At 42.7% G+C, this 22,906-nt stretch overlaps 1 protein-coding gene across 2 annotated transcripts in view; it reads left to right on the top strand.

Moving 5' to 3' along the window:
• Positions 1–22,906, top strand: part of LOC141105220 (natural killer cells antigen CD94-like) — a 69,390-nt gene that overhangs the window by 28,799 nt on the left and 17,685 nt on the right. The window contains exons 2-6 of one of the 2 annotated variants that reach the window (XM_073595107.1): positions 5,633–5,734; positions 7,153–7,230; positions 12,943–13,017; positions 15,878–16,008; positions 17,975–18,087. In XM_073595107.1, coding sequence (XP_073451208.1) covers positions 5,633–5,734; positions 7,153–7,230; positions 12,943–13,017; positions 15,878–16,008; positions 17,975–18,087 — 499 coding nt within the window. Of the gene's footprint in view, positions 1–5,632; positions 5,735–7,152; positions 7,231–12,942; positions 13,018–15,859; positions 16,009–17,974; positions 18,088–22,906 lie in introns of both variants that reach the window. The other variant, XM_073595106.1, reaches the window with a different exon arrangement.

Below are 22,906 nucleotides of genomic sequence, written 5' to 3'. Positions count from 1 at the left end.
ACATCACCTATGGGGATTTTTGGGTACTGTTGTTTTTTTTTTTGTTTTTTTTTTGCAATATCACAGGCACACACAATTTTAAGACTTGACATGTTTGTTATCTATTTACTCAACACAACCTCATCTTTTGTATCTTTCCCCGAAAAATTGGTATAATATTGTGTGTGTTTGCACTAAAATTCATTTTATGATATTTTTTTCTGAAAATTTGTGTTTGATAAACAGTTGCGCAAACATCATGCAACATAAAAAATTCCAACTATTAGCTTTTTATTCTACAGGGTCTCTGCTTTCAGAAAAATATATATAATGTTCTGGGGGTTTAAGTAATTGTATGGCAAACAAATTAAGATTTTTACCTGTGTTCAAAAAATAATTAAAAAAATTGCTCTAGAGCAAAACTAGTTAAATAACATTCAGTTTACAAATAAGGTGCAGGGTGGTTCTGTTATTATGCAACAACAGCAGACAATGAAACTTTTTAAAAAACATTAGTATTTATTTTATAAAGAGCAACATAGTAATCTGGTAACATTTATCATAGCATTATAAAGCAACAAGTGTTCAGCTCTTTCACGACACCTACTGGTCATTCACACAAACAGCAGTTCCTTCAACTTTTTTTTTTAAACCTTTTGCTATCTGTGCATTTTGTTTTATTTTTTTGCACACATGTTTAAAAAATCATTTTAGGCCTGAAGATTATGTAACCCCCCCCCCCCCGACATTATATATTTTCCAAAAGCAGACAAGCCAGGGAATAAAATAGTGTCAGTTTCAATTTTTTATACCATGCAATATTAGAGCAACGGTATACGAAACGCAAAGTTTCAGTAAAAATACACTAAAGTGAATTTTAGAGTACATAAAAGCAATGAGTTATCTGATTTTTTTGGAAAAATATAAAGGATGAGGTTGTGCTGAGTAAATAGATACCCAACATGTCAATTGGCATTAATACAGCGATCAGTGTTATAAAAATGCATTGATTACTATGTAAATGTCACTGGCAGGGAAGGGGTTAAACACTAGGGGGCGATCAATGGGTTAACTGTGTTCCCTCAGCGTGTTCTAACTGTAGGGGGGATGGGCTTACCAGAACATGACAGAGATCACCTGATGACAGGGAGCAGTAGATCCCTGTCATGTTGTTAGGCAGAGGAGGGAAATGCCTTGTTTACCTAGGCATCTCTCCGTTCCGCCTCTCCGTGCCACGATTGCGGGCCACCGGTGGACATCGAGTCGCGGATGATGCAGCAACATACGGGTACATTGTTTTGCGCACCCGTGCCACTTTGCCAATGTATATCAGTGTGAGCCGGTCGGCAAGTGGTTAACGTAACAATAAAGGTAGTTTTTGTTTGTTTTTTGTCTTTTTTTAAAAAATAAATACATTCTTTAAATAACGAACATGTCATACTTACCTGCCCTGCATAATGGTTTTGCACAGAGCAACCCCAATCGGGAGGTGGGTCCCCCGCCAGCACTCCAGCCCCCTCCTTCCTGCCTAAAGGCACTTTTCAGGCATTTTACCGGGAGCCTGGGACAACAACTGCCGACTCCAGGATGGAGATCGGGGGGGAGACCGAGACATGGATCTGTTCTGTCTGTACTGAAAGAAACCGGAAGCAACAATGATTTAGTCACTTCTGATTTCAGATCCTCCATTTCCTGGTCGATACAACCAGGGGGAACATCTAATCAAGCAGGTCTGTTATTGGTTAGATGGTGTGAAGGGTGAGGGGAGACATTGGGGTGTCTATTAGACCCCTAATGTCTCAATAAAGAGTACTTGTCACCTGCCCAGTGCTGTCACATGGGGCTTTATTAACCATTTGTGATAGCAATAAAGCAAAAATAAACAAATGAAAAAAGTAAAAAAAAAAAAAATTATAATAAAAGGTATTAAAAACAATTTAGCCATGATCCCCGTTGCCCTTCAAACACCCAGGATGTGCACGTGTATGTAAACCACAGTTGCACCACACACGTGATGTATCCCCGCAAACGTCAGAGTGAGAGCAATGATTCCACGACCAGAGCTCCTGTTTTTTTTTGTGATATCACAGGCACACACAATTTTAAGACTTGACATGTTTGGTATCTATTTACTCAACACAACCTCATCTTTTGTATCTTTCCCCGAAAAATTGGTATAATATTGTGTGTGTTTGCACTAAAATTCATTTTATGATATTTTTTCTGAAAATTTGTGTTTGATAAACAGTTGCGCAAACATCATGCAACATAAAAAAAATGCAACTATTAGCTTTTTATTCTACAGGGTCTCTGCTTTCAGAAAAAAAATATACAATGTTCTGGGGTTTTAAGTAATTGTATGGCAAACAAATTAAGATTTTTACCTGTGTTCAAAAAATAATTTAAAAAATTGCTCTAGAGCAAAACTAGTTAAATAACATTCAGTTTACAAATAAAGTGCAGGGTGGTTCTGTTATCATGCAACAACAGCAGACAATGAAACTTTTTTAAAAACATTAGTATTTATTTTATAAAGAGCAACATAGTAATCTTAACATTTATCATAGAATTATAAAGCAACAAGTGTTCAGCTCTTTCACGACACCTACTGGTCATTCACACAAACAGCAGTTCCTTTAACTTATTTTTTTAACCCTTTTGCTATCTGTGCATTTTTTTACTTTTTTGCACACGTTTAAAAAATTATATTAGGCCTGAAGATTATGTAAACCCCCCCTGACATTATATATTTTCTGAAAGCAGACACTCCAGGGAATAAAATAGTGTGAGTTTCAATTTTTTATACCATGCAATATTAGAGCAACGGTTTACGAAACGCAAAGTTTCAGTAAAAATACACTATAGTGAATTTTAGAGCACATAAAAGCAATGAGTGATCCGATTTTTTTGCAAAAATATAAAAGATGAGGATGTGCTGAGGAAATAGATACCCAACATGTCAATTGGCATTAATACAGCGATCAGTGCTATAAAAATGCATTGATTACTGTGTAAATGTCACTGGCAGGGAAGGAGTTAAACACTAGGGGTGATCAAGGGGTTAACTGTGTTCCCTCAGCGTGTTCTAAATGTAGGGGAGGTGGGCTTACTAGAACATGACAGAGATCATTGCTCCTGATGACTGGGAGCAGTCCCTGTCATGTTGCTAGGCAGAGGAGGGAAATGCCTTGTTTACCTAGGCATCTCTCCATTCTGCCTCTCCGTGCCACGATTGCGGGCCACCGGTGGACATCGAGTCGCGGATGATGCAGCAACATACCTGTTGTTTTGCGCACCCGTGCCACTTTGCCGAAGTATATCAGTGTGAGCCGGTCGACAATTGGTTAAAGTAACAATAAAGGTAGTTTTTGTTTGTTTTTTGTCTTTTTTTTTAAAATAAATACATTTTTTAAATAACAAACATGTCATACTTACCTGCCCTGCATAATGGTTTTGCACAGAGCAACCCCAATCGGGAGGTGGGTCCCCCACCAGCGCTCCAGCCCCCCTCCTTCCTGCCTAGTGCCCTCATAGCGGGCTACATGGATGAACTGATTATCAAAATTACTATTCATAAAAGAATGAGACATCCTAGCCACTTCCTGGCTCATAAGATGTCATATGAAGTCCTGGACTTTGAGTGGAACTATCTAGATGATGGGTGCATCTGCAGGCATCATCCAGATATTTTTTTTTTTTTTCAGCCAGCGATTCCCTTACATGTAAAAGCCATCCTATTGGTTGTTTAGCCGCTTGATTGCTTTTACAGGTGGCCCGCCTCCCTCCGGTGCTTCTCCAGTCTCTCCTGTGAGATCGGGGAGCCGGAGAATAGCATAGAGCTGGCCGTGGACCAGATGGTACCCGGCCAGATCTATGACCCTCGGAGGCCAGAAGTGATGGCATGACGTCACTTCCGGCTATGGCAGATGTAAACATTTTTGTAAGTGTAAGCCATTTTTTTTTTTAGCCGGAATGCCTGAGATCGATTTTTTTTTTTAATCTCAGGCTTTCCAGCATAGAGGAGAGATGTGGGGACTTATAGACCCCAGATCACTCCGTAAAGAGGACCTGTCATGCCCTATTCCTATTACAAGGGATGTTTACATTTCTTGTAATTGGATTAAAAGTGATGAAAAAATAAAAAATTAAAAGGAAAGTATAAAAAATAAATAAAAATGAAATAAACAATTGAAAAAAATTAAAAAAATGTAAAGTGCCCCCATCCCCTCGTGTTCACAGAAGCAAGTGCATAAGTAGATCGTGCCCGCATATGTAAACGGTGTTCAAACCACACATGTGAGGTATCGCTGCGAACGTTAGAGCAAGAACAATAATTCTAGCGCAAGACCTCCTCTCTAACTCTTAACATGTAACCTGTAAAAATTTTAAAGCATAGCCTATGGGGATTTTTAAGTAACGAAGCTTGGCGCCATTCCATGAGTGTGCGCATTTTTAAAGCGTGACTTGTTGGGTATCTGTTTACTCGGTTTATACAAAAAAATTGGGGTAAATACTGTGTTTTGTTTTTTTTTTTAATTCATGAAGGTGTTAAAGTGGTTTTTCATTTGTTTTTAAATCGCGTTTTCTTTTCACGAGCTCCTACACCTCATAAGTGGATTCAATAAGTTATTAAGACCCTTATTCAGGAGAAAAACACCTACCGACATAGGAGTGTGACTAAAGAATTTACCAAAAGGGCAGTAGGCTGTTACCAGGATGATATACTGGAAAAGGCATCTCTTCTACTTGTTAGATTTATCTGTTGGAAGGAAAGCGCACACCAGTTGTGTTGACTACCAATGTTGTTCTTAGTTTGTTTTGTTTGTAATTTTACTTTGCTTTCTTTTTGTACTAATCGAAATGTATATGTACAGGCTTTGAGAAATGTTATATACTAGAGAGTAAATGATTTCCTGTATATTTTCTACTCATGCTGTCTGATTGTTTGTACTTATGGCACTTTTCTCAACAAAACAATTATATTTTTCTGATTTAAAAAAAAAAATTGCGTTTGAAAAATTCAAGTACTGTGTGACGTAACAAATTGCAATGACTGCCATTTTATTCCCCAGGGTCTTTTGATAAAAACAAAAAAATATGACCAGCAGAAGAAAAATACGGGTGATCTCCCTACTCTAATGCCCTGTACACATGGTCGGACTTTGTTCGGACATTCCGACAACAAAATCCATGGATTTTTTCTGACGGATGTTGGCTCAAACTTGTCTTGCATACACACGGTCACACAAAGTTGTTGGAAAATCCGATCATTCTGAACGCGGTGACGTAAAACACGTACGTCGGGACTATAAATGGGGCAGTGGCCAATAGCTTTCATCTCTTTATTTATTCTGAGCATGCGTGGCACTTTGTCCGTCGGATTTGTGTACACACGATCGGAATTTCCGACAACGGATTTTGTTGTCGGAAAATTTTATATCCTGCTCTCAAACTTTGTGTGTCGGAAAATCCGATGGAAAATGTGTGATGGAGCCTACACACAGTCGGAATTTGCGACAACAAGGTCCTATCACACATTTTCCATCGGAAAATCCGACCGTGTGTACGGGGCATAACAATGTTACATGAAATGTGCCATCACACCACACTGATATATAATATTTCACATACATTTTATTATTTATCACTACAGATAATAACATAAGGAACCTCTGGCGGCGTTCCTGGAAAGGGGTCATTATAACCCTCCTTGTGGGATCCAATATTATCCTCATCCGTATCATTGAAGCAATGGGTAAGTAATGTCCTTAAAGCGTATCTATGGTCAAAATCAGTGGCGGCTGGTGCTCAATATTTTTTTGGGGGGAGGCAATCCCATACCACCCCTCCCCCCACCGCTCCAGGGCCATTGTTTCTCCTCCCAGACAGGAAGTGGGTCCTAAGTCATAAGTCTCCCTGGCCAATTGGGTCTCAAGACCCCCCCCCCCAAAAAAAACCCATTGGAATCCATGCATCTGGCACCCTGCATGTAGATTAGGGGGGCACGCCACCATTGGTCAAAATGAATTTCAATTATTTCTAGGCTACCCTTAATCTGAATGATCCTGAAGTTTGTAAATTGACTTTGTGAAGATCCCCATACATTGAATTCTGTGACCCGTAGTCACTATGCCCTGTGTGTAGGCACTGCTGTGTCACACATATCACAGAGCCTGCCTTCTGAGAGGAGGAGTTTCAGGAGGCGTAGTCAGTACAGAAATCAGCAAGGTACCATGGGATATGTAGTCTTTAGAAATGGAGAAGAAGCTGCAAAACATGCTGGGAAACCAGGAAGTTGTGGAAAGGGATGGCCAAGAGACAGGCAGATCTCACAACATGAAAGGAGATTTTTTAAGTAAGCTTACATTGGATTTTCAAATATAACTATTGGAGAAAATAACAGGCTGAAGTCTGAAGAAGAAGCAAGGTTGCTTTGAAACGTGTTCCTCTTCCAGCTTCAGCATTTTCCTACTACATAAAGTGGCTTCACATCCTGGGCCCTGTATTCCATCCATGGCTTTGGCTCCCCAGTGACAGCGGTTCCCTGCTTCCATACCATCTCCGCTCCCTTGCTGGTGGCCAAGGCAGGGCAACCAGGTTGCATGTATGTTTCATATTTTATCATATGGTTTTATATTGTTTCATATTGTTTTACATTGCTTCACACAGTGAACTTACATCTATCTCATCATCAGGGCACCGAATTATTTTAAAAGAAAAAAACTCTTATCACCAAATCCCCCGCCCACCTAAGAGTAGTACAGTGTCACTATGCACCAGGGAAGCAGCTTTTCAAATACAGGAAATTACAGTTTTGAAACCAGTAGTGATGAAATCATTGTTGTTTCCACCCTCCTTTGTCATGGGGGAAATAAGGGAATGGACATTCCTCCATCTCCTCTATAGGAAGTTGTCCCATCCGCTTATCACAGTCCCAGGCTCCCTGGAGAAACAGGGACAGTAGATTGCCAACTGTAAAGAATGGCACCAGGGTCGTGGCTACAACTGCTTGATGTCCACAATGTTTTAATAGTGGTTAAACTAGTGGGGGCCCATGGACTGAAATAACTTGGGGCCCAAAGTACAATTAACCGAACAATTTATATAGATGTATTTTCATGTATTCCTTTGTAAAATGGATACGGCTTTATCATCTTTCTTTGGTTCTTCCAGTTTATAAAGGTCAGTCTTTAGAAAATGAGGTCAGCCAGATGAAGAAGTTGTTGATAAACAGCACCCAGTCTTCTACAAGTAAGTATATTATTATTTTTAGAAAGGCCCAAGGGGAGTAATAAATCCCCCACCGACTCTCACCCCTGTTTTGTTTTGTACTTTGTATGTACAAAATGCTGTACATACAGACTATTACAATTATAGGAATACAATACAAGACTGACAGATATTATAATATATGCCTACAATGTACACATGCACAAGCTATCTTTAAAAGTTACTTGGGTTGTAGGTTTAGTGTCAGGTAAGGTTCCTCCTTTCAGTCTTTCTGGAATCGTCTTCCAGCAGCCAGGAATCTTCCAGAACTTCTGCGAAGTCCTGAAAATCTTCCTTTTGCCTCTAGCACAAACAATCAGTACCGACCTTTTGTCTTGAGCACATGGTTTGTTCAAGTACTTTTCCCCCCCTACTTCCAGTAGCATAATTTCCTGTCCTGAACATCACAAACGAGTCCAATAGGTTTGTTGGAATATCAATAGGAGAATCTTAGCTTCTAAATAGTGTTGGGCAAACTTTTGCTCAGCCCGAACACCCAAACTTTCTGTGCCTGCCAAGCACAAGTCAATATGTTGTTAAAGCGGAGTTCCACCCAAGAGTGGAACTTCCGCTTTAAGGACTCCTTGCCCCTCTGACATGCCACATTTGGCGGGTACCTAGTTTTGACAGGTACCCAGCTCCTACTTCTGGTTGAGCTGTCTAGGCAACTCGAGCAGAACTTCTCCTCTCCCCGTCCCTCCCTGCAATCTTCTGGGACTCATCACAGGTCCCAGAAGATTGCCCGGCCATTCAGGATGCGCAGTGCAACTCATGCACGTGCAGTGCGCACCCGGCTGTGAAGCCGCAAACTGTCACAACCAGGTGCCTACACAACCACAGCCCAAGGTTGTCAGGTAGAGGCCCAAGATGCTTTGGGAAGGGGGGAGGCAGAGCTCACCCAAAGCACCCCCTCTTATTTTGAGGGCTTGTGGCCTGGTATGGTTCAGGAGGGGGCTTGGATAAGGGTCTGGTATGGATTTTGGGGGGGACCCCACGCCATTTTTATTTTTAATTTTGGCATGGGATAACCCTTAAAATCTATACCAGACCCAAAGGGCCTGGTATAGACATGGGGGGGGGGGGCACGCATTTTTTCTTTATTTTTTTTAAATAGCAGGGTGCCAGAAATTGCAACAGTGAGTCAGTTTAAATGTGATTTGACTCTATAGGTTCTATGCATGCTACATATGCGCCACTTTACAGGCAGACTAAGGGGACCCCCCCCCCCCAGGCACTATGTTTAAAGGAATTCATTTTTATTGTTGCACTTTAAACATCATTAAAATAACTGCTCCTTTAAAAATGATTGTTTTTAAAAAAAATGTACATAAATACATGTTCCCCAGGACAGTACTTGGGCCTCCGTACCCTTTCTATGGCCATTAACTTGCATATAAGCCTTCGAAATGGCAACTTTTGATTTTTCATGCTCGGCTCCTGTAGACTTCAACGGAGTTTGCAGTTCGGGGCCAAACTTTTTTCCTGTTCGGTTCACACCAGAACTCCTGTTTGCCCAGCTCTACTTCTAAACAATACATTGTCTTAAAATGTTTTTCCATATTTATGCTATAAAAATCACTAAAATAGCCATACCAACACAATACCATATGGAGGATTTTCCTCCTATAGCTCAGTTAGTGCTTACCCCTAAAGGAGCCGATGATGTATGGGATCCCCTGACTTTAGGTGACAAGGACCATTCCAGCAATGCCACTCCCTCTGGCACAGCAAAGCTAAATAAGGAGGATGTATTTGAGAAATATTCCCAACAAGGCAGCAAAGCAGAACAGCAATAACAGTTAAACAAATAACAGATATTAAATTGGCACAACACCACAAATAACAGGAGGGCTGAGTGTCTCTGCAACTGAACCCTCAAAATAGGTAGGTCCTAACTAAGGGGTGGTACTGGGAACTAAAAGTCCTTTAGTCTCTCCAATCCATCCACTTTCCACTGCCCAGTTACATAGTTACATAGAAGGTGAGGTTGAAAAAAGACACAAGTCCATCAAGTCCAACCTATGTGTGTGATTATGTGTCAGTATTACATTGTATATCCCTGTATGTTGTGGTCATTCAGGTGCTTATCTAATAGTTTTTTGAAATTATCGATGCTCCCCGCTGAGAAGGGAATTCCACATCCTTGAGGCTCTTATGCCCCGTACACACGGTCGGACTTTGTTCGGACATTCCGACAACAAAATCCTAGGATTTGTTCCAACGGATGTTGGCTCAAACTTGTCTTGCATACACACGGTCACACAAAGTTGTTGGAAAATCTGATCGTTCTAAACGCGGTGACGTAAAACACGTACGTCGGGACTATAAACGGGGCAGTGGCCAATAGCTTTCATCTCTTTATTTATTCTGAGCATGCGTGGCACTTTGTCCGTCGGATTTGTGTACACACGATCGGAATTTCCGACAACGGATTTTGTTGTCAGAAAATTTTATAGCCTGCTCTCAAACTTTGTGTGTCAGAAAATCAGATGTAAAATGTGTGATGGAGCCCACACCCGGTCGGAATTTCCGACAACAAGGTCCTATCACACATTTTCCGTCGGAAAATCCGACCGTGTGTACGGGGCATTACAGTAAAGAACCCTCTACCTAGTTTAAGGTTAAACCTCTTTTCTTCTAATTTTAATGAGTAGCCATGTGTCTTGTTAAACTCCCTTCCACAAAAAAGTTTTATCCCTATTGTGGGGTCACCAGTACGGTATTTGTAAATTGAAATCATATCCCCTCTCAAGCGTCTCTTCTCCAGAGAGAATAAGTTCAGTGCTCACAACCTTTCCTCATAACTAATATCCTCCAGACCCTTTATTAGCTTTGTTGCCCTTCTTTGTACTCGCTCCATTTCCAGTACATCCTTCCTGAGGACTGGTGCCCAGAACTGGACAGCATACTCCAGGTGCGGCCGGACCAGAGTCTTCTAGAGCGGGAGAATTATCGTTTTATCTCTGGAGTTGATCCCCTTTTTAATGCCAATATTCTGTTTGCTTTGTTAGCAGCAGCTTGGCATTGCATGCCATTGCTGACCCTATCATCTAATAGGACCCCCAGGTCCTTTTCCATCCTAGATTCCCCCAGAGGTTCTCCCCCCAGTGTATAGATTGCATTCATATTTTTGCCACCTATATGCATTCTTTTACATTTTTCTACATTGAACCTCATTTGCCATGTAGTTGCCCACCCCATTAATTTGTTCAGATCTTTTTGCAAGGTTTCCACATCCTGCGGAGAAGTTATTGCCCTGCTTAGCTTAGTATCGTCCGCAAATACAGAGATTGAACTGTTTACTCCATCATTAATCTCTGTGGTGAACACTGATGGTCGCCTCTCACTCTGCCTACAAGACAATACTTTTCCTCCTTTCTCCAACACTCAGCTTATGGGACTTGCAATCCCACCCAGTTCCACAACACTGAGCCCAGTCTCTCTGGGGACTACCTTGCCCACAATTCTTTGCTCCTCCCAGCAGTCCTCAGACAAGGAAGTAGGACCACTCCTCCTCTAGCTGTGAGGGCAGTGGTGACTAGGGTTGCCACATCACCCCTTTAATCCAGGACACATATTAATTACACAGGTTCTGAGACTGATTTAATGCAGATAAGGCACCAAGTGAGTTTAATTACCATCTTAATCAGCCTCAGAACCTGTGTAATTAATGTGTGTCCTGGATTAAAGGGATGATGTGGCAACCCTAGTGGTGACAACCTGGCTCATGGGACTGTAGGCAGGAAGCACCACAGACCTGGGACTACATTGAAGACAATACATACCAGCCACAAGTGCAGCTAGTGAAGAAAAGGAGTCTCATTATTCCCTATACCCAAAGTCCCAGCTATGACATGGGGCTCCTGCAGGCAATTGCATACCTACCAACATATTAGTCCCACTCTTCAGGAGATTCTGACAATTCCAGTAATGACCCAATAACCAAATTAAAATACTAGCATTGCCAGGTCCATTTCAGCAACTTACCAGGTATACAGTATCTATCTACAGTATATGATTCAACTGCTTCAAAAGAGGACATGGCAGAAAACGTAGAGTATATTGGCTTTGAGAAACAGTTGTAGCTACAAAAAGAGGGGTTATACAGCTACAATGGACAGGAACCCAAGACTATATTCATTCTTCATTCATCCCTAGGCCAACTGTCTTGTGCCACCCTCTACTAATGTAGTTGAGTGGTTATCCATCTTTTTTCAGACATCATCCAAAAGAGGGTGGCCCAGAAATGACACAACCATGTTCACTAATGTCTGCCACAGATCAGACCCCCCAACGGGGGACCTAAAAATATGTAAAAAATAATTAAAAAAAAAAATTATAAAAAAAATAAATAAATAAAATGGTAAAAAAAAAATAATTAAACAACAACAACAACAAAAAAAAAAAAACGACTGGCACCAGTGGCAGAACTACCAGGATTACAAAGGTCGCACTTGCCCTCGGGCTCTTGCGCTCCGCCATTGTGGGGGGGGGGGACCCCAAGACAGCAGGAAGGTGGCCCTTTGCTGGACCATAATAAAAGGTCCCACAATGGGAGTAAAGGGCCCTGGTTTGGGGTCAGGAGGGCCCTTCATGGTTTCTTGCACCGTGGCCCTGAAGGTTCTAGCTATACCTCTGATATCTAACACCCTGGGTGGACAACATACCAGAAAGGTTGGGACCTGCCCGATAAATCACTGTCTTGTGCTCCCCTCTACTAATCTATTTGAGTGGCTATCCAGCCACTTACCAATGAATGAATGAATGAATGAATGATTTGTAAAGCGCTGCAAATGCGAACTAAATCGCCTCAAGGCGCTAATGCGTTTTGTGCTGTCATCCTCTTAGAAGAGGAAGGTCTTGAGTTTTTTCCTGAAGGCCGGATAGTTTTCTTCCATGCGGATGTAAGTCGGAAGAGCGTTCCATTGCCGAGGTCCCTGGACTGCGAATCTTCGTTCTCCCCTTGCTTTGTAGCGGTATTTGGGAATAAGGAGTAGGTTTTGGTTAGATGATCGCAGATTGCGATTGGGAGTGTAGTGTTTTATTTTCTATCGGAGGTATTGAGGGGCGTTACCTTGTATGCATTTGTGGGTGAGGCAGAGGGTTTTTCCTGTTAGCAGTCTTGCCGCCGCATTTTGGATGGCCTGTAGGCGCGCAAGCTGACATTGGGGTAATCCTATGTAGAGTGAGTTTGCATAGTCGAGTCGGGAATTGATGATTGTTCCAACTACTGCTGCTTTGTCCTCTTCTGGGATGAAGGGGATGAGTCTGCGTAGCAGGCGGAGGAGATGGTGAGATCCGCTAACTACTGATCCTATTTGTGCATCCATTGTCATTTCTGAGTCAAAGATAACTCCGAGACTCTTGGCTTTGGTGCGCGGAAAGATGGTTTGTCCTAAGATGGTGGAAGGAGTCCACAGAGTCTTGGTTTTAGCATTTTGGTTAGTGTGTATGTAATGAATGCTGGCAAATAACTTTTACTAAGAGTTCCAGGGAGAAAATTGCAATCTCCGCTCTGGCGGGCCAGTTCCAGTACAAGAAAGTGCCAAAAGGTGGAGCTATTCTGAAAAAAATTATACAGTCACTGTATATTGTATATATTGGACATGTCAGTAATATATTCATACAGATTTGGAAAATTGCTGATGTATCCACTTTAAATAAAACCTTCATGGACTCTCTCTCTTTTTTTAGTTTCTAAGGACCATTCACATGTTTTAAAAAAGATGGAAAGGATTAAGCAGCAGCTGTGTGTACATTCTGATTCAGGTAAGAACAGTCCTTTGTGAACATCTGACTGAAGTCTGGTTTGTGTACCCCTTATCATCTCAAGTTTGATGTGGCTTTCTAGTCAGGGAAGATTTGTTAGGCCCCTTTCACACGGGGCGGATCCATTGGACGGACTCCGCTAGCTCAGCGGTGGGATCGCCCTGTTGATCCCCTCTGAGCAGGCAGATGACAGGTCCGTCTCCACTCACTGTGCTGAGATGTACCTGTCAGAGCCCTGTTCTTCTCTATGGGGAGATTGGATAAAAATGGACAGCCTGTCCATTTTCTTCCAATCCCATCCGATCGGATCCACTGGATGGATGGAGAATGTATTACCATCCGTCTGTTTTAAGTGGATCTTGTCGGATCGGATGGCAGGCGGGTGTCAGCAGACATATCCGCTGACATCCGCCTGCCCATAGAAGTCAGTGGGTGGATACGCCAGAAAAACGGACAGGTGGATCCGATTGGGCCGATCGTGTGAAAGGGGCCTTAGTCTGTCTTTACCTGTCACTCATCTCTTAAAGTTTGCCATTAGTTAAAGGCCAAACGTTTCAGGCCAGTCATGTGACTTAAAAGGTGTTTTTACTCTGTGGAGTGATTATGTCACCCCTGCTCTCTTTTTTTTTTTTTTGCCAGAAATACCCCTCAGAATCACTACCAGAACCTAGTCTGGGTTAGTGGTCTGGTATGGATTTTTATGGGGGCCATACGTTGTTTTTCTTTTTGTTTTTAATTAAACTTGAAATGAGTCCAGTTGTATGTATATCAACATCACATCCCAAAGCAGTACAGGAAAATTAAATTCAAGAAAAACAGGGATTTTAAGGTGTTTAGTCCTTCTGTCAGAAAGATTCACCAATACTTTTGCATTCTTAAAAAAATATGTCTTTATTACAAATTCATTAATGTAGTCTATAGGTACCAATCCCCTAAAACCATTAAGAGATTCAGCAAGCCATTGTCAACATCCCAACCCCCAAATGAGAAGCAGCTCCCTGAAATACATACACTATATTATCAAAAGTATTGGGACGCCTGCCTTTACACGCATATGAACTTTAATGGCATCCCAGTCTTGGTCAGTAAGGTTCAATATTGAGTTGGCCCACCCTTTGCAGCTATAATAGCTTCAACTCTTCTGGGAAGGCCGTCCACAAGGTTTAGGAGTGTGTCTATGGGTATATTTGACCATTCTTCCAGAAGCGCATTTGTGAGGTCAGGCACTGATGTGGATGAGAAGTCTCTGCTCTAATTCATCCCAATGGGAGTAAAGGGCCCTGGTTTGGGGTCAGGAGGGCTCTTCATGGTTTCTTGCACCGTGGACCTGAAGGTTCTAGCTATACCTCTGATATCTAACACTCTGGGTGGACAACATACCAGAAAGGTTGGGACCTGCCCGATAAATCACTGTCTTGTGCTCCCCTCTACTAATCTATTTGAGTGGCTATCCAGCCACTTACCAATGAATGCTGGCAGATAACTTTTACTAAGAGTTCCAGGGAGAAAATTGCAATCTCCACTCTGGCGGGCCAGTTCCAGTACAAGAAAGTGCCAAAAGGTGGAGCTATTCTGAAAAAAATTATACAGTCACTGTATATTGTATATATTGGATATGTCTCACATTTGTGAGGACAGGCACTGATGTGGATGAGAAGTCTCCACTCTAATTCATCCCAAAGGTGTTCTATCGGGTTGAGGTCAGGACTCTGTGCAGGTCAGACACGTTCCTCCACCCCAAACGCGCTCATCCTTGTCTTTATGGACCTTGCTTTGTGCACTGGTGTGCAGTCATGTTGGAACAGGAAGGGGCCATCCCCAAACTGTTCCCACAAAGTTGGGAGCATGAAATTGTCCAAAATATCCTGGTATGCTGACACCTTAAAGTGATTGTAAGGGTTTGTTTATTTTTTTTTTTTATATAACAAACATATCATACTTACCTCCACTGTGCAGCTCGTTTTTCACAGTGTGGCCCCCGATCCCCCTCTTCTGGTGGCTCTCGCGGCTCCTCCCCACATCAGATAACCCCCTAAGAGAAGCGCTCTCCCGAGGGGTTTACCTTGCGAGCGCGCTCCCGAGTCCAGCATTCGGCGGCCATGGCCGCCGAATGTATGACTCGGCCCCGCCCCCCCGGTGCCCACGTCATTCGATTTGATTGACAGCAATGGAAGCCAATGGCTGCACTGATATCAATCTATTCAATAAAGAACCCCGGGCAGAGAGACAGCACATCCCCGCCGGGTCAATTTCCAAGGCTAAGGTAAGAAAACAGGGGTGCAATTAGAGTACGGTTGCTGGAAAAAGAAGAGTATACATAATAATACAGCATCAAATACATAATACAATATTGCAATGAAGCTGCAAAAACTTACAAAAAAACACTGACAAACGATCACCAATAAGGGATACAGTCAAGGACGATAATGATCTCTCAAAACGTGGTTTGGGAGCATAAATGGTGCAGAATGGAAACAGTGTAGGAGAGGTGATATAGACAATAGCCTTCAGGGGGTTTTTGTTTTTACTTAGGAATGTGGGCTGGTATGATTCATAATTGGGGGGCTGCACACTCATGACCCCCTTTCATGGTCATACTGTCTACATGCCTGGATAATGGTCTGGTATGGATTTTGAGGGGAATCCTATGCCAAAAAACAACAAACAATATGATGTGGGGCCCCCTGAAAATTCCATACCAGACTTTTATCTGGGCATGCAGCCTGAAGAGTGCCACTGTCTAAGCACTTTGCCCTCATGTTGATGAGACCATCAGAATTTACATAGAATGTTGTTTTTTTGTTTGAGATACAAAAATGGAATAATAAAATATTTTTGACAGATTGCATGGTATGTCCAGCTGGTTGGTTGTGGCACAGAGCCGACTGTTATTACTTTTCATCAGGGGAACAGAGGACATGGAGGAAGAGCCAAGAATGGTGTGCTATGATGGGAGCTCATCTTCTGGTTTTACAGGACAAGAAAGCGCCGGTATGACATAGCAACTAAAATACCAACTTGCAACCAGAACTGTAATTTTTCTTGAAATAGCATGTATACTGAGTTTATTCGCTTTGGTGGTTTTGTATATGTCCTACTCTTTCTAATAGCAAAACTTCTTCTCAGGAGTAGCTTCTGCTTTTGCCCACTGCCACAAGGCCAAACTAACTAGGGTTCAGTGATACCCTAGGGGTTCCATGAGTGGTCACTAGGGTTTTAATAAACATTGTTTTTGAGCCGAGTAACAGTGACTGATCAGCCATGATAGCTATAATATCTGTGATAGGATAATATGAGTTTGGTTGAGTTCATTTTTAGTTTTAAAGCAAGGCAAGGCAGGCCGCTGAAAATTGGTGAGCGCTGTTGTTATAGTACCTCCAGTTTCTGTGCCAGTACATCCAGAGGCCTGGTCCGTATTGTCCTCATGCAGTGTATTGAACATGCAGAGCATGGCCTAATGTCTATGCCAGGTGTGCGCTAAGGTCATGTTGTGTCGAAAGCATGCGTGAGTCAGCAGGCTTTAGCCTATGTCTCTTGCACTGGGCATGTTTAAAGGCTTAGGATGGTATTTTAAATTACTGTATTAAAACCCTTATAATGGTCAGTGCAGAGACTTCTGAGATTGCGGATTCCTGCTTTGTTCGATTTTGACCTGGATTGCTTGACTCTGCCTGTGTCTCCTGGTCCCATAGGTGACTCTGCTTGCTTGCTGCTTGCATTGACCTCTGCCTGGACACTGACTGCTCTTCTGCCGGACGCCTGCTTTGACCTTTGCCTGGACACTGACTACTCCCCTGCCTGCCGTCTGCCTTGACTTCTGCCTGGACACTGACTACTCTTGTCTGTCACTCCTTGTGGGGTGTTTTCATGCAAGCCAATGTCACCTGCCAGGAGTGTTATCTGTACCACCAGCTGTATTGTATCAAAGGGAGGATGGTAGGTTGATTATGTCAGACTCTCCTTCAAGAAGTACCAACTAACTGGCCATACTGATGGAAATTTCAAGACAATTTCAGCTTTTTTTGATCAGAGATCGAATTGAAAGTGGTTCCCTGGAATGCATCAGCTTCATCAACCGCCTGAACTCTTACAATTGAACTGAGCTATAAATTGACACCATCAATAAAAGGTTATTTAAAAATGAACTGAAACCAGAAAAATTGTGTCCAAAGATTTTTCTGTTGGGTTCAGATGTAGCATTTATGATCCAATCACCCCCCCCCCACCCCCCCCGTGGTCAGTTGAAACCCCTAATTTTACAGCTGAGTCTCTCCCAATTTTGATGTCACCTCAATTGAAGGTGGTTGAAATTGTTGGAAAGTTGCAATGGGTATGGCCATCTGAGGCTTGTATACATGAGTTTGTCTGTATCAGAATTACATTTCCCTGTACAAATCAATAGGAACGCAGACATATCTTGAAGCAGCTGGTTGCACCTGAAAGCAAGGTGCATTAGTCCATCTACACAGGGCTTTGAATAAGCTCTTCATGTGGAGTAAAATTCATGGTAAATTTGCATTCTATGGAAGAAAATGTTTCTACTAGCATAAAATATCAAGGAGGACATTTAAAAACATGTTTTCTCCTATACCTTACATGCATTACAAATTATACCCTTTGTGGCGATGAGGAACCAAAGAAAAATGTAGAATAAGAAAGCTGAAATAGACGAAGACTCAAAAATTATTTTATGTTATTCTTTACTCAAAACGGCATTGACAATTATTACAGGATTAAAATATGTTTCATATTTTCAAGAAGGTTGAGAAAGATTGCTGTAGAAACCACTGTAATGGGCGCATGAGTTGGGTGGAGCTCCAGGTCTCATTGCTGGAGTCTCAGACACATAACAAGCCAGCATATGAGGCAACTTTCCAGCAGCCATAAAATATCAGTTTTGTACGAAGTATTCTTTTACTAATCAGCTATTTATAACATATTGCTTCACCACATCTAGGAGTTTATACAGCGATTGCTCGGACAGCAAACAGATGACAAGTTCTGGACCGGAATGTACAAAGCCGGAGATGAGTGGAAATGGGTGAATGGTCAACCATCTGCTAGTAGCCTGTAAGTAAATCTAACATTATTCTTTTAAAGAGAACTTGTCAGTTTTTTTAACTGATCTGTGGATTTTAGAGCAGCTAGTGTGGTGTGTGAGCGCAAAATGTTCCCTCTTTCTGCTCCTTTTTGCTTTGGTGGGGTGTGGAGCAAAACCTGGCTCCATATATTTATCTGGGTGTATGCAGATGTGGCCAACTTTGCCCCAAGCTGAGCTGGTGAAGCTGGACAAGTTTGCATTGGACCTAAAGGAACATGTGGTGGGATTTTCTTTAGGCACAATCATATGCTACTAATGTCTTTATCATATACAGTATATAAGTAAAAACATATACATTTTGTTATAACGATAAGCTCATAAAAATACACATAAAATCAAGGCTGATAAAGATGCATAGTATCAGGACCCGAGTCTGAACCTGCAACCTCTGCCATGTCTGGCAATTAGGGATGAGCCGAACACCCCCGGTTCGGTTTGCACCAGAACATGCGAACAGACCAAAACTTTGCACGAACGTTAGAACCCCATTGAAGTCTATGGGACTCAAATGTTCGAAATCAAAAGTGCTCATTTTAAAGGCTAATTTGCATGGTATTGTCCTAAAAAGGGTTTGGGGACCCGGGTCCTGCCCCAGGGGACATGGATCAATGCAAAAAAAAGTTTTAAAAACGGCCGTTTTTTCAGGAGCAGTGATTTTAATAATGTTTAAAGTGAAACAATAAAAGTGTAATATTCCTTTAAATTTTGTACCTGGGGGGTGTCTATAGTATGGCTGTAAAGGGGCGCATGTTTCCCATGTTTAGAACAGTCTGACAGCAAAATGACATTTTAAAGGAAAAAAAGTCATTTAAAACTACTCGCGGCTATTAATGAATTGCCGGTCCGACAATACACATAAAAGTTCATTGATAAAAATGGCATGGGATTTCCCCACAGGGGAACCCCGAACCAAAATTAATCTTCTTTCTTCTATCTTCTATCTTCCTTCGGTTTCTTCCTCCATCTTCTTCTTCTTCTGGTTCTTCTGGTTCTTCCTCCAGTGTTCTCGTCCGGTATCTTCCTCAGCGGCGCCTTCTTCTCTTCATCTTCTTTTCTCGGGCCGCTCCGCATCCACGATTGGATGGGAGGCTCCCGCTGTGTGACGCTTCTCCTCTTCTGACGGTTCTTAAATAACGGAGGGCGGGGCCATCTGGTAACCCCGCCCCCCTATGACGTCACGGGGAATGCCACAGGGAAGTCCCCGTGCCTCCGTTATTTAAGAACCGTCAGAAAAGGAGAAGCGTCACACAGCGGGAGCCTCCCATCCAATCATGGATGCGGAGCGGCCCCAGAAAAGAAGATGAAGAGAAGAAGGCGCCGCTGAGGAAGATGCCGGACGAGAACACCGGAGGAAGAACCAGAAGAAGAAGAAGATGGAGAAAGAAACCGAAGGAAGATAGAAGATAGAAGAAAGAAGACAGAAGATAGAAGAAAGAAGATAGAAGATAGAAGAGAGAAGAAGCGTTTAAATAAAGGAATTGTCAAAAACTGTCTCTTGTCATTTTTAACATTTTTGACAGTTTTTTTGTGAAATGGTAGGGGTACCCTGATCATTTCACACGGGGGGAGGGCCGGGATCTGGGGGTCCCCTTGTTAAAGGGGGCTTCCAGATTCCGATAAGCCCCCTGCCCGCAGACCCCCACAACCACTGGCTATGGTTCTGGAGATGAGGCCCTTGCCCCCCTGCCCTAAAGCACCCACTCCCCAATGTTTAGGATATGTGGCCTGGTATGGTTCGGGGGAGGGGGCAAGGGTTGTGGGGATGAGACCCTTGTCCTCATCAACATGGGGACAAGGTGTTTTGGGGGGCTAACCCAAAGCACCCTCCCAATGTTGAGGGCATGTGGCCTGGTACGGCTCAGGAGGGGGGGTGCTCTCTTGTCCCCCCCTCTTTTCCTGCGGCCTGCCAGGTTACAAGCTCGGATAAGGGTCTGGTATGGATTTTTGGGGGTACCCCACACCATTTTTTTTAAATTTTGGCGCGGGGTTCCCCTTAAAATCCATACCAGACCTGAAGGGTCTGGTATAGATTTTGAGGGGGACCCCACTCCATTTTTTTTTTGGTTCGGGGTTCCCCTGTGGGGAATTCCCATGCCGTTTTTACCAATGAACTGTTATGTGTATTGTGGGACCGGCAATTCATTAATAGCCGCAAGTAGTTTTAAATGACTTTTTTTCCTTTGAAATGTCATTTTGCTGTCAGACTGTTCTAAACACGGGAAACATGCGCCCCTTTACAGGCATACTATAGACACCCCATAGGTACGAAATTTAAAGGAATATTACACTTTTATTGTTTTACTTTAAGCATTATTAAAATCACTGCTCCCAAAAAAATGTCTGTTTTTAAAACTTTTTTTTGCATTGATCCATGTCCCCTGGGGCAGGACCCAGGTCCCCAAACACTTTTTATGAGAATAACTTGCATATAAGCCTTTAAAATTAGCACTTTTGATTTCTCCCATAGACTTTTAAAGGGTGTTCCGCGGCTTTCGAATTTGCTACGAACACCCCAAATTGTTCGCTGTTCGGTGAACTGGCGAACAGCCATTGTTCGAGTCGAACATGAGTTTGACTCGAACTCGAAGCTCATCCCTACTGGCAATGTATCTTCTTGCTAAGCCACCTGAGATGCTGGACAGCTCCCTGATTGATTGATTGGACTTTTTTGCCTTGCCTCTTTGCTCCTCCCATGAGCTTCCTATTTTAAGTCATGTCTTTGCACTTCCTGTTTGCCAGATTATTGTGCTCTCCAGCTGATATCTCACTCTTGTCTCTCCTGCTGCTGTCCATATCTCCACCACCACTCGTTACCGACTTTTTGGCTTATTCCTCGACTACACTTATGCTTAGTCCCAACCTGCAACCACTTGTTACTAACCTTTGGCTTGTTTACTGACTAAGCTTCTGCTATCTCTGCCTGCTACATCGAGATAATTTGGAGTTCCTGTGTGCAACGAATTCCTTGTCTTGTTCGTCTTCCACGGTGGTGAGCCGAGGTCTGCACCTGTGATCCATCCTGCACCTGATTTTGCCTGGAGCGGTGTGCTTCTCTTTGTTCTTTGCTGCTATATCTGCTACTGGACCCCAGCTTGCTCACCCCCTGGTGGGGCGATTCGGAGGACCGTGATCTGGTACCAACGCACAGCAAAACTCATCTCCAGTATCAGGAGCTCTGGTAAACACAGTTAGTGCTTAGACTCTGTACCTCAGGTGCAGTGGCAGCTGGTGCTCCATTGTTTGGGCGACAAACAAGCCCCCAAACCCCCCCCATTCTGTCGGGCGATCATTTAAATCCCCCGTTGCTCAGTTGATCGGTGAACAAGCCCCCGTCCCCGATCGCTCGCCCATCCGCTCTGCACTTAGCACATCCAGGTCACGGGCAGCTTCTGTGGCTTCACCCTGCATCTCCTTGGCGGCTTCCCCCCTGCTTCCGGCCAATATAGCTATAGCTACTAGTCTCTGAGCCTGACCCTGGAACATGACACTTAGTCCTCAAGAGGATATGGATTTTCATCAAACATCATAAATAAAAAACAACAGCTCTTGCATAGCACATAACGTTGATCTTATGGATAACCCAATGCGCTTCAATTCTTTCTTCCTCAGGGGATAAAGTGAATGTAAGAAAAGTACATATTACAGAATTGGTCAGCCATGCATTATAACAAATATTGGTTTATCCCATGCAGTCTGCCATCACTCAGAAGGGGACAGGGAGGGTGTGCACAAAGGGTTGCTTGGAAAGCCTCCAATGGGACTATCCATGGGTCCACTGGTCCATCTGCCCAAATGGCATCCAGCTCATTCCAAGCAACCCTTTGAGCTTGCCCTCCTCGTCTCCTTCTGAGCAATGGCAGACTGTACAGAAGAAATTTATAATGGTTTTAACACATGGCTGACCAGATTTGTAATATGTACCTTTCTTACAATCTGCTGAGGAAGAATAATTCGAAAAAACTTTGGGTTATCCACAAGCTCAATGTCATGTGCTATACAAGATCTGTTGATATTCATGATGTTTGGTGTAACATAGAGTGTGTATATTTATATCTTTTTTTCATGAAGACTAAGCATCTTTGTCAGCCTTGATTTTATGTGTATTTTTATGTGCTTATTTTTACAATAAAATGTATATATTTTTACTTATACATTGTATGTGGCAGAGACATCAGTTTCATATGACTGTGCCTAAAACAATCCCACCACACATGTCTTTTGGGATATTTATTACATTTTGGATGAAGACTAAAATGGAAACTCCTGGTCTTTTGTCAACAGCTGACAAATTCAACAGAGAAATAAAAGAGTTACACACAGGAAGAACAGTCAACCACATTGCTAAGACAGTACACTTGAGGTGACCACAGCCACAGTGTTTGACTCTGATATGCAATATCTTGCACTGACGTCCACAAAGTTCCATCAGAGACCCTCATGTGACTAATGAAAACCCTGTTTTGGCAATAACCCCATTCTTGTATGCTCTGAGTAAGTGAAGCCAGGATTCCAACCTTCTAAAAAGTAGATCTAAACCTTCACTGTTCTCCTGCAGCCTCTGCCAGCCACTTCCTATCTACATGCACTCACTTCTATATTGAGTGCCCATCATTGGTCTACGTTAGACCAAGCCAGTGCAATGCGTGTTGCCACTTCCACTTGTAGCCCCTTTAAATCACATGTCCCACAAAAAGAGCAAAGTGCAATCTACATAACACAAATTTATGTGACTGTGAAAGTGACAACTAAATATTTTTTTTCAAAATATAAATACAGTATATCTAATAT

Source organism: Aquarana catesbeiana, linkage group LG08 (genome assembly GCF_042186555.1).
Source record: "Aquarana catesbeiana isolate 2022-GZ linkage group LG08, ASM4218655v1, whole genome shotgun sequence".
Classification (NCBI taxonomy): domain Eukaryota; kingdom Metazoa; phylum Chordata; class Amphibia; order Anura; family Ranidae; genus Aquarana; species Aquarana catesbeiana.
This window is presented reverse-complemented; position numbering and strand designations above follow the sequence as displayed.